Genomic DNA, 15,302 nt, shown 5'->3' with positions numbered 1-15,302 from the left:
TTCAAGCCCCTCCAGGTGATGTGAGGCCAGGGGTGGGGAGGAAGCCAGTGCCGGTGCAAAACCTGCCAAGGCCAGCACTGGCACTGGGCAATGCTGCTTCCCCCCATGGCTCTCTCCCCTCCTCCCACCCCGTCCCCCCTCCCCCCAGTCTTTCCTGTATGGGGAGGGAGGCAGCGCGGGCATGTGCATGCACATGCACACGCACATGTTCAGCCTCCCACACGCACGTTTTTTTCTTCCTCCGCCTATGCCTATATGAGTGTCCATGTAGCCCAGGAGTGCACAACCCTCACTCCACAGGCCAGATCTTACCCATGGCACCTTGCCATCCAGCTCATAGGGCTCCCAATGGGTCTGAAAATTTGATGGTAGGGGAGTGGTGGCATCTGTGGGGAATTCTGCAGGCTAGATAAAATGGCCATGCACACTGGATCAAGTGAAGATGGCTGTGCAGGTCACAATCCTAGTATGTGGGGCCAAGTGAAGATGTCACAGGGCCCCAGGGCCCATTCAGTGCACAAAGGCAGGTGAGGATGGCACAGAGCACCAGTACCAGAATCCTAATGTATGGGGCCAGGTCGGGCAACCCAGGGCCTCAGGGCTCAGTCCCAGCATGCAGGGCCTAATCCAGGTGTACAGGGCCACTCAATGGTGGCTCAAGGCCCCAAGGCCCAATCCCAGCACACAATGTTGGGCTGGGGAGGCAGGGGACCCTGCTGCCCCATCTCAGTGCATAGGGGCAGCACAGGTTCTGATCCCAGTGTGGGGGAGGAGGCAGTTGAGTCACCCAGGGCTCAAGCTGAGTGGGTGAGCCATGCATTGGCAGCACACAGGGCCTGATCTGGTCCATGGACCAGCTTCAGACTACTTTTCTTGCCTTTGGGGCTAAAAGGTTGAGCACCTCTAACCTAACCCAGATGAGTGGTATGGGGTTGGTCCAAAGGCAGGATTGGAGCCCGCATGCCAGGATCAGGCCCACATGCCCAGATTACCACCCCAATGATCCTCCCCCCACCACACAGCCCTGACTGGCTCCCACATGCTGGGATGGGGCCCTGCATGCCAAGACTGGTCCCTTAGGCTCTACACTACTCCCACCTTATCCTTCATGCCAGGATGTAGTTCCAGGGCTCCATACCACCTCCACCTAGTCTCACGTGCCAGGATTGGGGTCCTGGATCCCCGCCTTGCCTCCATCTGGCCTTCTGTGCCATGATTGGGGCCCCTCACCACCTCTGTCCGGTCCTGTGTGCTCGGTTCAGGGCTCCAGGGCCCCATGCTGCTTCCCTCCAGCCCTCCAGCTCCATGTGCTGGGATCCAGCAGCATGTCACCCTGCTCTCAGGGCTAAGGCCTGCGGGACTCCCCACAGACCTGTGGGAAGCCCTGTGGGCCAGATGACACAGCACCAGGGGCCAGATCTGGCCTGAAAGCCAGGGGTTGAGCCAGTGCTGTGCCAGTCCAAACCAAAAACAATGCACCTTTAAACTTGTGTGGGGATTGGACATTGGAAGTTCTACAACTGATTTAGAAGCCATCAAAGTCCTTTTCCCCTTTAGAGTGTAATGCAAGTTTACTCTCTTCCTGTGGTTTTTTTCTTTAGTCTGACTGGTGAATATAGCCTTCTTTTCTCAATCTCCCTCCCCCACCCCCAATATTGTTTACTGGATATCCTTCCTAAGAAAAAGCCTACTTACAGAATGACAGCTGACCAAGGCTGGGGCACAGAGAATAGTCATACAAGGCCTACAGCAAAGCTTAACACATCCACACAGTAGAGTTATATAAGAGTAGAAAAGTATAACTCCATGCTGAAATTAAATCCAGCAGCTAAACATATCTTTGTTTTTTCCCCTTCACATATTATTGAAGCTATTTGAAAAGTTCTTTACATACAAGGAAAGATTAACCAACCACACCTTGAGGAAGTTATACAAGTTTTATTGAAACTAAAAATAATTCATCATCTTTGTTTATATTCTGGTGCCAGATAAAAGGAAAATGCAACTGACTGTCTCTCTGATCATGATTATAGTGCCACATCCCTTATAATATATCTAGTTTCTGTAGTGCACAAAGCCCTGGACTGCATAGTGCAAATGTATGCCTGTTTAGTTTTCTTCTGCCCATTTTGTTATTCTTTATGAACAGCTTCAAAGCTGCTTTGGTATGAAAGGAGACATGATTCCAAAAATCAGTCTAGGGAAGTTGGCTAAATAGTAACTATCTTGCCAAAAATAAGCCTGTTTGTTTATCTTACCTTGCCTGCAGCAAATCTTTAACAATCCCATGATTCCACCAGGCTATGAACAGACATTGGGAAATACACAAACAGTGATGGCAGTTAGCAGCTTTCACTGTGACATAACTTATGAGGGATAGGATCCATGACAGGTTTATAGGAGTCCGTGGTGTTAAATAGTTGGATTCACTGTCAGGCTGATTCCCATAAATGCTACTGGTGGGTCCTGGAAAGTAAATATTCAGCAAATCATTGTTATCAACACTGAACTATTTCTGGTTTTGCATTTACTTTTGAAATGATGTTTAAAAAATACCAACTCCTGTCTTATTGAAATTGCCAAACTGCATGAAAGTTTGTTTATAGGCAATGATTCTTTTGACAAATTTACAAGTGTCTGTGGAGTTTTAAAAGACTATTGCCCAATAGGCATTAAGTGAAAGAGATTCAATTTTGTAAATATTTTAACTTGTATTGGGGATTTTTAAATAACTTTCTGAGCCAAATGATGCATTAAATCTAAAGACAGTGGCAAAATGATAATCAGAAGTTTCCAACTTTGCTTTAATATTTTACTAATGGTTTCCATATCTGTGGCCAAGATATGCAGTGTGAAGTACAATGTACATCCAATAGTTTGCAATTTTTAGGATTTTTAAATAGCTTTCATTCTTTTGTCTCTCCCACACATTTTGTTTTTGCAATTCTTCATTTAAAAATAACCAGTGTTCAAAGTAGGATATTACATTAAGTGTGACTAACACATTTCCTGTATTGAGACCAAAAGTTTAGTCCCATTTAGAGTAATGGGAAACTTAGATTTGTTTAAACGAAGGAGTGCTAAAATAGGTTGTTCATCTTAACACATGTTTTTCCTTGATTGGTTACTTTGGAATTGGCTGGCGAAGAAGAAAATGTATAAGTTGTATGCTGATACCTATTCTATTTAAACGCCTTGTAAATGTTTTCTTTGTCACCTTTTAAGATTTGATGTTCTGAGAAAGAGACACAATCAGTTTACTTAAATACTTTTTTCATTAAATAGAAAATTATTTCAATTGAAGGACCTTATATAAAAGCAAACTATCATTTTAAATAACTAAAGTGAATTTGCCTTATGAGCATTGTAGCTTTTTGGAATGAGAATCAAGAAGAATGATAAAATGTCATATTTATAATTTTGTTTGCCTCGACTTGGCAGGAGAATTTTAAAAAGTGTCGAAATCCTTTAAATTACATACATTAAATGAAAGATATGGAATTTTAAAATGTGTTCCTAGTAGGATATCTAATGAAAATTATTTACCAGAAATTAAATCCATCTCTTAATTTGAGTTTTTTAACCATTTTTCTTTGCTGAATCCACATTAAGCATAAAGCATGAAGTGAGACAGCAAGAGGTTATGACTTGCTTACACTTTTAATTAACAAAAAAAATATATTCAAAGGTGAGGGGACCCAGTTATCAGAGTTTGGGCATTACATAGAAAAAGCCTAAAAAACTACTTGAGTAAATGTCTATAAAGAAATGAAAGATCAAAAGAAAGGAAGAAATATAAAGAAGAGAAATGAGTGATGGATTCAACAATTTAAACCCACAAAAGATATAGGAACCCAGGAATTGCCATATTAGATATGAGTCATGTTCCATCTACTTAACTATCGTATGGCCCCAAACCAATAGTTATGCATGCGCAGACCTTGGGCATACTGCAATTTACCCATGCAGGGTCTATGTCCATGGTCAGTCAAACAGGCCCATTCTTATTGCCATTACAGAGCACTTAAGACATGTAAGGAAATGAGTATGTCATCTCAAGAATTGTCATTAACCTTAGCAAAAGACATCTTGTCTGGCCAGGCTTACCTTATTGACTATACCTTCAATTTTATAACCAGATTAGTTGATCCCCTATTTGAATATATAACAAGACAGAAATCAGTTTCATTTTCAGCTGTACCATTACTAAGAAGAGTAGCTTAGGTGTAATGGGCAAAGGGTTGCCTCTATTTTCAACCAAGGAAGAACAGACCTTTGTGAGGGCTCAGCTTAGCTTTTTATAAAGCCAGGACATGTATAAGGAGCCCTTAGTCAATGAAGTACATGCCAGGTCTGTTGCTGTATACACATAATTTTGCTGATGTGGTCTATGATGTGGTCAGCAAAATCATGTTGGCAAAGATTGGCTGGTTTTAACTGACAAAATACAACTAATGTTTTGATTTGGTTCCTGGAGTTAGCCCTTGAATAAAAAAAAAAAATCCTTCCTCTTCCAAAACCAACTTCATTTGCATCTGATATGTAATCCCTTTTAATATTCTTTCACCATTCTTTGCCTTGTCTTTCCCAAGAGAGATTTGATAATCTTCCAACATTCTTTATCTAGGCAATATCTTAGCCATTTTCCTACCCATCTTTTTATTATTACCAACATTGAATGGGGAATAACTGTTCAATCATTTTATTTAATTATTGAGCCAGAAGCCTGAGAGAAGAATGGGGATGTAAATTATCTATCAAATCTGTTCAAAATTGTAGCGAGGAAATAATTTTGCATCTGCTCTGAAAGTCACAGAACTCCAGTCCTTTAAAGCATCTATTATCTCTAGTTTAATTAAGCAAAAAAGGTCCTTATTTGGGGTCTCAATATAATTAACTAATCAGAATTAGCCAACTAGAATCATAATTATCTTGCATTTATTTGACTAGCACAAATAAATGCAAAGTGCTACACCTAGGGAGGAAAAATGTCCAGCATACCTACTGCCTAGGAAATGACCTGCTTGGTGGCAAGGAAGCGGAAAGGGATCTTGGAGTCCTAGTGGACTCCAAGATGAACATCAGTCGGCAGTGTGACGAAGCCATCAGAAAAGCTAATGGCACTTTATCGTGCATCAGCAGATGCATGACAAACAGATCCAAGGAGGTGATACTTCCCCTCTATCGGGCACTGGTCAGACCACAGTTGGAATACTGCGTTCAATTTTGGGCACCGCACTTCAAGAGAGATATGGATAACCTGGAGAGGGTCCAGAGAAGGGCCACTCGTATGGTTAAGGGCTTGCAGGCCAAGCCCTACGAGGAGAGACTGGGGCACCTAGACCTCTTCAGCCTCCACAAGAGAAGGTTGAGAGGCAACCTTGTGGCTGCCTATAATTTCATCACGGGGGCACAGAAGGAAATTGGTGAGGTTTTATTCACCAAGGCATCTCCGGGGGTTACAAGAAATAATGGCCACAAGCTAGCAGAGAGCAGATTTAGACTAGATATTAGGAAGAACTTCTTCACAGTTTGAGTGGCCAAGGTCTGGAACGGGCTCCCAAGGGAGGTGGTGCTCTCCTCTACCCTGGGGGTCTTCAAGAGGAGGTTAGATAGGCATCTAGCTGGGGTCATCTAAACCCAGCACTATTTCCTGCCTATGCAGGGGGTCAGACTCGATCTATTGAGGTCCCTTCCAACCCTAGCATCTATGAATCTATGAAATAGTATTGGTCCTGGGTATGAGCATAAACGGCATCTGACTGGAAGACAACATGATAGGGCTACTTTTGATGGGGCAGATCCTATATAATACCACAATGTTGCAACATCCAGAGTAAGGCAAGTATAGGGTGACTCAAAACCCTAGCCTCCACTGCCTTGTGGGTACTCGTGGGTTTGAGAAAAGCTAAGATATATCACCCTGACAAAAATGTGCCCTTGCTGAGGCATTAGGCAGTCAGCAGCTGTTCCTATCTGTTGCTCTCTGGCAGAAGCTACAGCCATTGAGGCACTGAACATCTGGACCTGGTCTGGCCTGTGGATTCTGTCTATGTGGTCTAAAGGTGGGAATGGTAGGTCTTGGGCAGCCTCCAGTCCTCCATACTCTTGGCTAGACATATGCATCAAAGTTCTCAGTGTGATGGACACAAGACTCCATACCAACATATTCACAAGGCCCCTGACTAGACCTCTTACATACACCATGATCCAGAAGATCAAAGGTTGCCTACTAAAAGTAATCTTTTCTTCATAGACTAAAGTTATAGACTACTGAAAGACAAGTAACCTGAATTAATAAGTTAAATCAATACAGAGGTTAAAAAAGGAAGGAGCATTATTTTTCAATTCATTTGGAAAATCCCACAAGACCTTGCCTTGGAAATATTTCTGGTATTTTAAAGTAGACTTTCTTCATAAAGCTTTTGCTTATTTGTAAAAATTAATTAAAAAGAAATTCAGTCTGGCGATAAAAAGTATTTCCTTCATCTTTTGGACATCTGGGGAATTAAAGTTTGAACCCTTCATTTACAGATTCTGATTTCAAAATTGCTGTTGAAGCCTTTCCTAACTCAAGTCTAGAATTCCATAATGGATCTTACTTGGGGCTGCTTTTGACTAAAGCTCTCTTAAGACTCAGAAAGCATAAATATAATCGTATGCCTCTTTACCAAAGTGACTGACAAAAGCCAGTTACACCTTTGGTCCATCCTGTTCGCTAGCTTCCCATTCATTTCTGTATACAAAAAAAGATTCATATACAAGGCCAAAATATTCTAGTCTAGAAGTGTTTTCCCTGTCTCCACTCAAGTATGACATGTCAGCTGCCACTGGAAGGAATTACTCGGTTTCTTTGTCTCAAGGGTGAAGCTCATTATAGTAGAGGACAGTGTATAATCAGTAGCAGGACTCACTGATGTACTGTAGTTCCCTTCTGTGTACCCAAGCACAAGGCTGGTCACTTGGAGAGAATCAGTCAAGGTTGATCGCTTTAAGAGTAAGAGAAATCTCTTTAAAGTTTTCCATTAATTTCAGGTGTTGGAATCTGCTGACAATTAGTTTACTAATTGCTATCAGATATGCAGTCAGGTACCCAGGGCAGCAGGATGCATGCGGGAATGGCAACTTCTGGCTGCCACCATGTTGCCAACATGATTGTGCAGCTGCAACAGCAGATGTTAGCTTTACAACCCCTCTCCCAAGTTGGCATCCTAGGACCCTGCCCTGGTCACTTTGCCCTAGTTATGCTTCTGCTATTCTGAATGTGGTTGTAACAGAGTGACCTAATGCATACTTTGACTTCAGTAAATGTCTGATCATTCTAAAATTCAGGCTTTCTTTAGCAACAGCAATGAGTTGATCTAATGCCACCCACCTGGTCTCCTGAACTACATCATGATATGACTCCTTTCTTGAGCTTCTTGTACAATCCCTCCAATCTCTCTTTCTTCTTGGTGGAGATTTTTCCCATATTTTCAATTGAGCTAGCTACCCTATCCATTCCCCTTACTTTTATTTATCTCCCATGGATTGCAACCCCATTTTCCTCCCATGGATCGCATGGTGAAGAGACTTGTGTGCTACCAGTGGTTTTGAAAGTGATGCCATCTGTAGTTCTGTACTCCTGGTAGGGTCATCCATAGTGCCAAGGTCCAGAGCAAGGTTTCCAGACTAATAGCAAGTCTTCAACAATGGAGCAGGTGGGTGAATAAAGAATACTTCACAATGACTGCAAAGGTGGATGATGTGTGTAGTGGTTCAGAAACCTCTGATTGTCTAGGTTTTCCTTGCATTTGGATAAAGGTTTCCTTCCCATGAAGTATCATGTGGTTGCTGGAGTGCAGCAGTATCCCCATATTAAAAGAAGACACATACAAGAATCTTCTTTCAATAGCAAGTCCTATAGCACTGGGCAAGTTTTAATGGGGGTAAGATATTAGTGATTACTAGAAGTCCCTATTTGTGTACCTAGACAGAGGCAGTGATTGTATGATGGTTGTTTTGTACTTGGAACTGACCAGTGTGCAATTTGGCAAATACAATAATGAGCAGACCTATTTAGGATCCACTCTGTTCACCCCCAGTGGGGAGGAAATAGAAATGGTGGCCTAAGCATAGTCGGTCTCATTTTACTTGATTGGAGAACCACATCTAATGAAATCACTCTAACTGCAGTCCAAACCAAGTAATGAAGTTTTCAGCCTGGAACACTTGCACTCTGATGGATAATCCTAAAAGTGACCATCCAAAGCAAAAGGCAGCATCTACAATCAGAGAACTTACACAATTTGATATTGACATTGCTGCACTTAGTGAGACCAGATGTGTAGGATAGGGGCAGCTCACAGAACATGGTGGTGGCTACACCTTTTTGTGGGAAAGAAAAGTCATAAAAGATGGATATATTCATGGCATTAGTTTTGCTGTGAAGACAAAGATTATTACTCAGATGCTGAGAAGTTCATTTGACATCAGTGAATAACTTGTGACCCTTTGTCTTCTGTCTTTGTCAAAAATTACATATAAATTGGTAAAAGTAATCATAAACCAGTTCAAATCTATAATACAACAGGGCTAAATACAGATAGTCAAAAAGCCCAAGGCTGAATTGATTCAATCTTCATAGGTTAGTCTAGGCTGAGTAGACTGAACCAATAAGCAAGTGAACAAACATTCACTTCTGATTCTGGAAATGTAGCCACATGCTTGCAGTGGCCCAGGCCAGAAGCTGGTAGGTACCAAACCATGCCTCCCTGCTGAGCTGAAGCAGACATCTTGGGCCAAGTCTGCCTCACCACCCTTCGGGGGAGGGTGTGCAGGGAGGTGCAAACCACCAGAGTGCCCCAAGTGATGACAAGGTCGAACGGTTATAAACTCCTGCAAGACTGTTTCAGGCTGGACATAAGGAAGAACTTCTTTTTTGACCGAGCCCCCAGGGTCTGGAATAGCCTGCCATTGGAGGTGGTTCAAGCACCTACTTTGGATGCCTTCAAGAGAAATTTGGATGTTTATCTTGCTGGGATCCTGTGACTCCAGCTGACTTCCTGCCCCTGGGGCAGGGGGCTGGACTCGATGATCTTCTGAGGTCCCTTCCCGCCCTAATGTCTATGAAATCTATGAACTTGAATCTGGAGCAGATATGGGACAGAAGTTCAATAAGCTGATTTAACCTATATCAGTGAAGTTTGATACCACATCCTTATAGGTTTATCTTAAACCAGTTTGGGCAATTTTGAAAGTGGCTTATGTGCAGTGAACTTATGTAGTATCAGACTTCACTGATTTAGGTTAAATCAGTTAGTTGAACTTCTGTCCCAAGTTCCCCTCCAGATTCAAGATAACTCACAGCCCCCCAAGATCCCAGGATGCTTTTTACCTTCCCTGCAACCCCCACCCTCTTCACCTTGCAGGGTGGGTGGGCTAGCTTTGGCCCAAGATGATTGTTCCAGCTAAGCAGGGAGGTGTGCCATAGCACACTGCACCCCTCCCCCCTGCCCCGACTTCTGGCCTGGACCACTGCAGACAAGTTGCTGCATTCCCAGAATCAAAAGTGAATGTCTGTTCTCTGGCTTATCAGTTCAGTCTACACAGCTTAAACTAACCCACAAAGATTGAATCGATTCAGCCTCAGGCTTTTTGTCTGTCAGTACTTAGCCCAATTGACCAACAAACAACATGCAATAGTCACCACTGACCTTTGATGCAGATGGTAAAACAAAAGAAGAATTCTATTCTAAATTTGACCAAGTCTTGACTTTGGTCTCTGAAGAAGGCAAGATAATTCCTCTTAATGATTTCAATGCTAGAATGGGAAGGGACTCTATGGACAAGAACCCTTGAAAAGTAAGGGGTGGAAAAGTCAATTTAAATGGACTCCTTCTCCTGAGCAAGTGTTCAGGACATCATCTCATCATCATAAATTCCTTAGTCCACCAAAGCAACAAATGGAAGACATCATGGAAGCACCCCGATCAAAGCACTGACACGTGATTGACTATGTCGGTGGTTGTCAACTGGGGGTATGCATAACCCTGGGGGTTCTTGAGATGGCCCTAGTGGGGGTATGTGCAGGTGGGCAGGGATGGACTGCTGCCATGCACCATCCTGCACTGGCACCGCCCACCCGGCCAGATGTGGGAGGTGGGGGGTGGGCGAAGGTCGCATGCAGCAGCTGCTGCTGCTCTGCATTCAGCTGTGCACCACCTCCCCGCACTGTCCACTCGGTGTCCGGCTGCACACACACCCCACCCCCTTGCTCAGCATCCAGCTGCTGGGGTACACTGACCCAAAAAAGTTGAAAACCCCTGGACTATGTCATAGTGTGTGCTTGGCACCATGGTGACATACATATCATGAGACCTTTTCTATAGTCTCTCTGTGACTCCTAGCACCTGCTCTTTTTTTTTTTTCAGTCTTCTCTATTAGCAATCATTTTTTTAAACAATTTATTTGGAGGAGTGGTAATGTACTCCTATACCTGATAAACTATATAACCTTTAATTTGTGCTGCTTGAGGGGGCTGCTTATAACATGGTTTTGAATACTTGAAAAAACAATAAAGTATGTCATCTGCTTGGGGGAGCTGTTTGGTATCATTCTAGCATATATAAAGTGTGCCCAGAGAGACCACATAATAAACTAATTGCCACCATATAATAAACACGCGTAATAAGAATGTGTTTTTGCTGTTTGTCTTAACATAATTTCCTGTAATGCTAATGTTCTTAAATCATGCCTTAAAACACAGCCAGCATGCCACATCATAGCTTAAAAAGTTGAAATACATATACTACTCATTTCACACTTTTTGTCATTTTATATTTTAACTGAAATCATTGCTAAAATCTACTTCATGTGGCATTTTCTGTCTAGACTCTTTTTAAAAATAAACAGGAAAAGTAGCCACAAAATTGTAGCTTCTAATTTGTGCCAACCTTTAATAAGAGAACTTAAAAATGCTTTTTCAAGTATTTTGTTTAGATTTTTTCCTGCTCAATTCACAGTATCCCTGTCTAGTCCACAAATAAAATATTACAATCTGTCTGAGTAACTGTGGGAACCTCATTCCATTTATATAAACTGAAATGCAGTGTAAATAAGTTTCATTCAATATATTTCCACAGCCATGTAAAGTTCAAGTTTTTAGTGGCAAAAGCTCATGTCATGAAGAAAATAATATTTCTATGTTGAGAATTATTTTCTGTCTTCTAATGTATTCCCTTCATTTGTTTTACAGTCTTTTTCTGTAACTGGGCAGGCAAGAAAGGGTTTACTGTAGATATGTACGTATACATGCATCTAATAGATATATAGATATCGATATAGATGTAGATATATATCTATTATACATGCATACATACATATCTAAATTAAGATATATATGTATCTATATCTATATCTACCTATATTATATTATATTATATATCTATGCATGTGTGTATGTGCACATGTGTGCAAGTTACAGTTTCAGTCTGACAGCTAGATTTTGTATAAGATTTGCACAAGCAAATACCCATTGCTTTCAGTCTGCAAAGTCTCAAGTATCCATGCTGTGCTATAATTTGCAAGCTTGGGGCTTAAAGATTAATTAAAACATAGTCTGTAAGAAAAGGACAATATGGATTATCTGGTAAGACTTTCTCTATAGCTGTATTCTTAATACTTTTAAACTCTGTTCATTTAAGCCATGGAAATTAAATATATAAAACTTTTAGATGGACTAGATATTTTCTTGTAAGCATTTTGTGCAGAAATGAATATCAAGGCAATATTTTTCTAACGATGTTAGAATTTCATTTTTAATGTAGTTTTGGGTTTCTTTGTTTTTAGCTGAAATTCAAACTTAAATTGTTGGAGTGTTTTCTTTGTTTAAGTAGTCCTGGTGGTCCAAATGTATCATGGGCTGTATTACTGTCTGTACAATAAAATGCATGTATGTATTCACATTCTTTTGGCAACTCCTTTCTCTGTGTTGAAAACTACAAATGTGACTCATATTAACATGACAATTTTTGTCAATTACACATTTTCTCCTTGTGCAACTACATTTTATACTCAATTTTTAGGAATAAAATGAATTATTAAACTAGAGAGAAGCTGGCTGGCTTGTTATTTTAATCAGCATGCAATAACTCTTTTGTTTAGTTATGCAATAAATATGCACCTTAATTAACCTTAATTAACCTACATTTGGTATAAGGGAGAAGAAAAAATACTTGCTTGTGCTTTTTTACATTGTTTGATGCAAAATATTTGAGTACTGCTTTATATTTTGTTTTGTTTTATTGGTTTGTTGAGGTTTTTTCTTATAATCGGGGACCCCTAGATTCTGCAATGTCTACTAAGACATCCCAAAGTAGTGCTTAAATTTTGTAGCAATTAATTTGAATTCTCTAGGAAATGAGATGGCACCAGGACCTAAATTATTTGGTAGATTAGGTAACAGATGCATTATAATGACATATTCTTGCTCCTGCTTGTGCCATGCCCCTCCCACAGAAGGCCAGAAAACTTGTGTGTGAAGTTCCCTTTGATGGTAAAATTCAGTGTGTATTACTCCTGTTAGACTGAGGCAAAACTCAAGTTCATGCTGAAGCTAATGCTACAATGAGGGCAAGCCCTTTGTTTTTCACCCAGCTGTACTACAAGCAAATCATACAAATGCTGAATTCCAAGGCAAATAAACTAAAATGTTGCTATTTTAAGGAAATTAAGTTCATCAGATCTCCCAACTATATAGTTGGTCCAATAAAAAATACATCGCCTCTTCGACATTTCCTGAACTTCATTGCTATGTCACACTACAGCAGTTTCTGTGGCTGGGGTGGGGGGGGGGTTAACTCTTATACAATTAGAACAAGTGTGAAATAGTATTGCTTGATAAATGTGGAATAGTAGATGAGTTGCTTTAGAAATAATATAATTATTTTTAAAGCTTGTCAGTTAAATACGTGGCTTCAAACTATCTAACCCTGAACTTCTGTTTGTAGCCTGTGAAAAACAAATGAGAGTGGTTTGTAGAGAATCTTCAGAACAACATCTCCAGCCCTTCAAAGATAAACTGGAAGAGTTCTTTCAGAAAGGTAAGCAGATGTTTAGACTCTTTTTTCATATTGTAATGCTTACATTGTTTGCTGGTAAATATATTGCCTTCAACAACCACCACTTGGAGGTTAAAGGTAAGTGAAAACCTCAAAGATTGCATGTAGATCTTAATGCACTGTAGCCACAAAGATCTTTTTCCTAATTCTGGCCTTGCCTAAATGTCAGCAGTGGAGCTTGGGGAGGACAGGTTGGAGGACACCTTTTCCCTGTTTGCTCACACAAGCCCACTGATGCACTCCAGAATCAGAAATTGCCTGTGGGGCTGCTCCAGAGTCAGTCTCAGTGTCCCTGTCAAGTCTTCACTCTACAGCAAATCAGAGAGCAGGTTTAGATTCAGGTGGGCAAGAGGCTCTCGGTTTCATTTTCCATCTTCCCTAAAACTTACCAGTGACTGTACAGAAAAGCCTTTATTGTCAGCCCCTGGTCAGTTCCACCCAGATAAAAAGCCAATTTAGGTTGCCCAGCACAAACCACAAGTATTTGAATGTTTTTAGTGGCAGAAATTTTGATATGCTCACCATTAAAGGGTGTGTTCATTACATTGGTTATGCAACCTGCATACTTCAACAAGAAGAATACCAGCTGTAATTTCTTTGCTGGGTCTTAAAAGGAGGGGTCATTCTGGTACAACAGTGCTCCTAAGACTAATAAATGACAGTCTTTCCCAGAGAATAGAAAGTTATATTAGGAGAATGGGGGCAATACATCACAACTGTTCTTTTGAGGGCAGACGTGAGTTTGGTTCAGAAGATCGCTTACTTGGAAAAACAAGATTATTTACTTAAAGAAGTGTCAAAAATGGAGGCAGTCACTGCATCTAATGCTGAGCCAGGCAAACCATTTCAGAACAGTGATGTGATAAAATGATATAATGTATAATATATAACTAAAGGAAAAGTTTGTTCAAAGAACAGCAAAAGGTTATTAGTCAGGGAAGAGTGTATTTCCTTTTAAAAATGAAAAGGTGAATTTTCCTATGGTTACATAATTGATTACAGTACAAAATGTTTTTTATAGTTGTGACTCTAGAATGCACATAATTTTTTCTAATGGTAAAAAATCAATTTACATAGAAGGAGTCTCAGTTTAGGGTAATTTTCTGAATTATTCTATTGAAGTAGAACTCTACATTTTACTGTGGATTTGGGTATCATACACCACAGTGAGGAACACAGAGCCTGGTATTGTCAGAGCAGTTATATGAGACACTCCTACGGGTAAGCAGAGCTAGTTGTAACCATTATTGTGACTCTGTGAGGTAGTATTCCCAATTGAGCAATATCACTCACAAAGTCTTAAGCAATTTAACATTTAATGTCTGAAAAGTCACATGAACTATGACTCAGTTGCTTCATAAGAAGACTTATATTAACTAAACTGCTGATCACTGAAACAGTTATAAGAATTTTAATTAAATATCTAAATTCAGTTTCATCTTTTTATAAAGGTCCTCCTAAGATCAAGGAATTTTAACTTCACTTTATTTTATGAAGCTGTAGTATTTAAATATTTTCCTGAGTAAAAATGTTTTTTAATAGTAGCACTTATTACATTGTACTATTAAATACAGTTGGCATTCTTCATTTTCAGGGTTTTTGTGCTTAATATAATTTGCTTGAGTTTTTCAATCCGAAATGTATTTGGATGTTATTTAGGCTACAAGTTTCATATCACATAATTTCAAACAAGTTCCTAAATATAGTATATGCTTCCTGAACATGTTATATATTTATTAAAGCTCTCATAAAGTTAACAGAGATCCTGTAAAAGAAATAATCTATGATGGGACTATTTGTGTCCTAGGTAAGACTGTTGTAGGTGGTCTTTTCGTCTCATTTCATTGTCAGTTTATATTTACAGTCTTAGCAGAAAGTGTTGAGATTGAGGTAGGGTTATGTATTTGTGCACACTGTTAACTCTACCTCTCTCCCACACTGCTTTATCTTTCCTTTCCTTAACTGTGCAATACTACTGTAGGGAATAACCAATTTTATTAACAAAACCCAGTTATACAGGAGTAAAATAACTTTAATCACTATCACAATCCTGCTTAGCTTTGTAAAAATCAAGCACTATTTTTCAGATCATTGTGTTTGTCTTTTGTATAGATTACTTGATTTTAGTACCATGGGAAATGCCCTATTAAACCAGCTCAAAGGTTGAATAGCCCTGCATCCTGTTCTCAAGGCTAGGGAAAG

At 40.3% G+C, this 15,302-nt stretch overlaps 1 protein-coding gene across 2 annotated transcripts in view; it reads left to right on the top strand.

Annotated features, from left to right (window-relative positions):
- The window catches only part of FMN1 (formin 1), a 236,426-nt gene that overhangs the window by 158,598 nt on the left and 62,526 nt on the right, over positions 1-15,302 (top strand). For both annotated transcript variants that reach the window (XM_025197756.1, XM_025197755.1), the window contains one exon: positions 12,990-13,082. In XM_025197756.1, the coding sequence (XP_025053541.1) occupies positions 12,990-13,082 (93 nt within the window). The remainder of the gene's footprint in view (positions 1-12,989; positions 13,083-15,302) is intronic.

Source organism: Alligator sinensis, unplaced genomic scaffold (genome assembly GCF_000455745.1).
Source record: "Alligator sinensis unplaced genomic scaffold, ASM45574v1 scaffold262_1, whole genome shotgun sequence".
NCBI lineage: Eukaryota > Metazoa > Chordata > Crocodylia > Alligatoridae > Alligator > Alligator sinensis.
The sequence above is the reverse complement of the archived record's forward strand: the minus strand, read 5'-3'. Positions and strand labels throughout refer to the sequence as shown.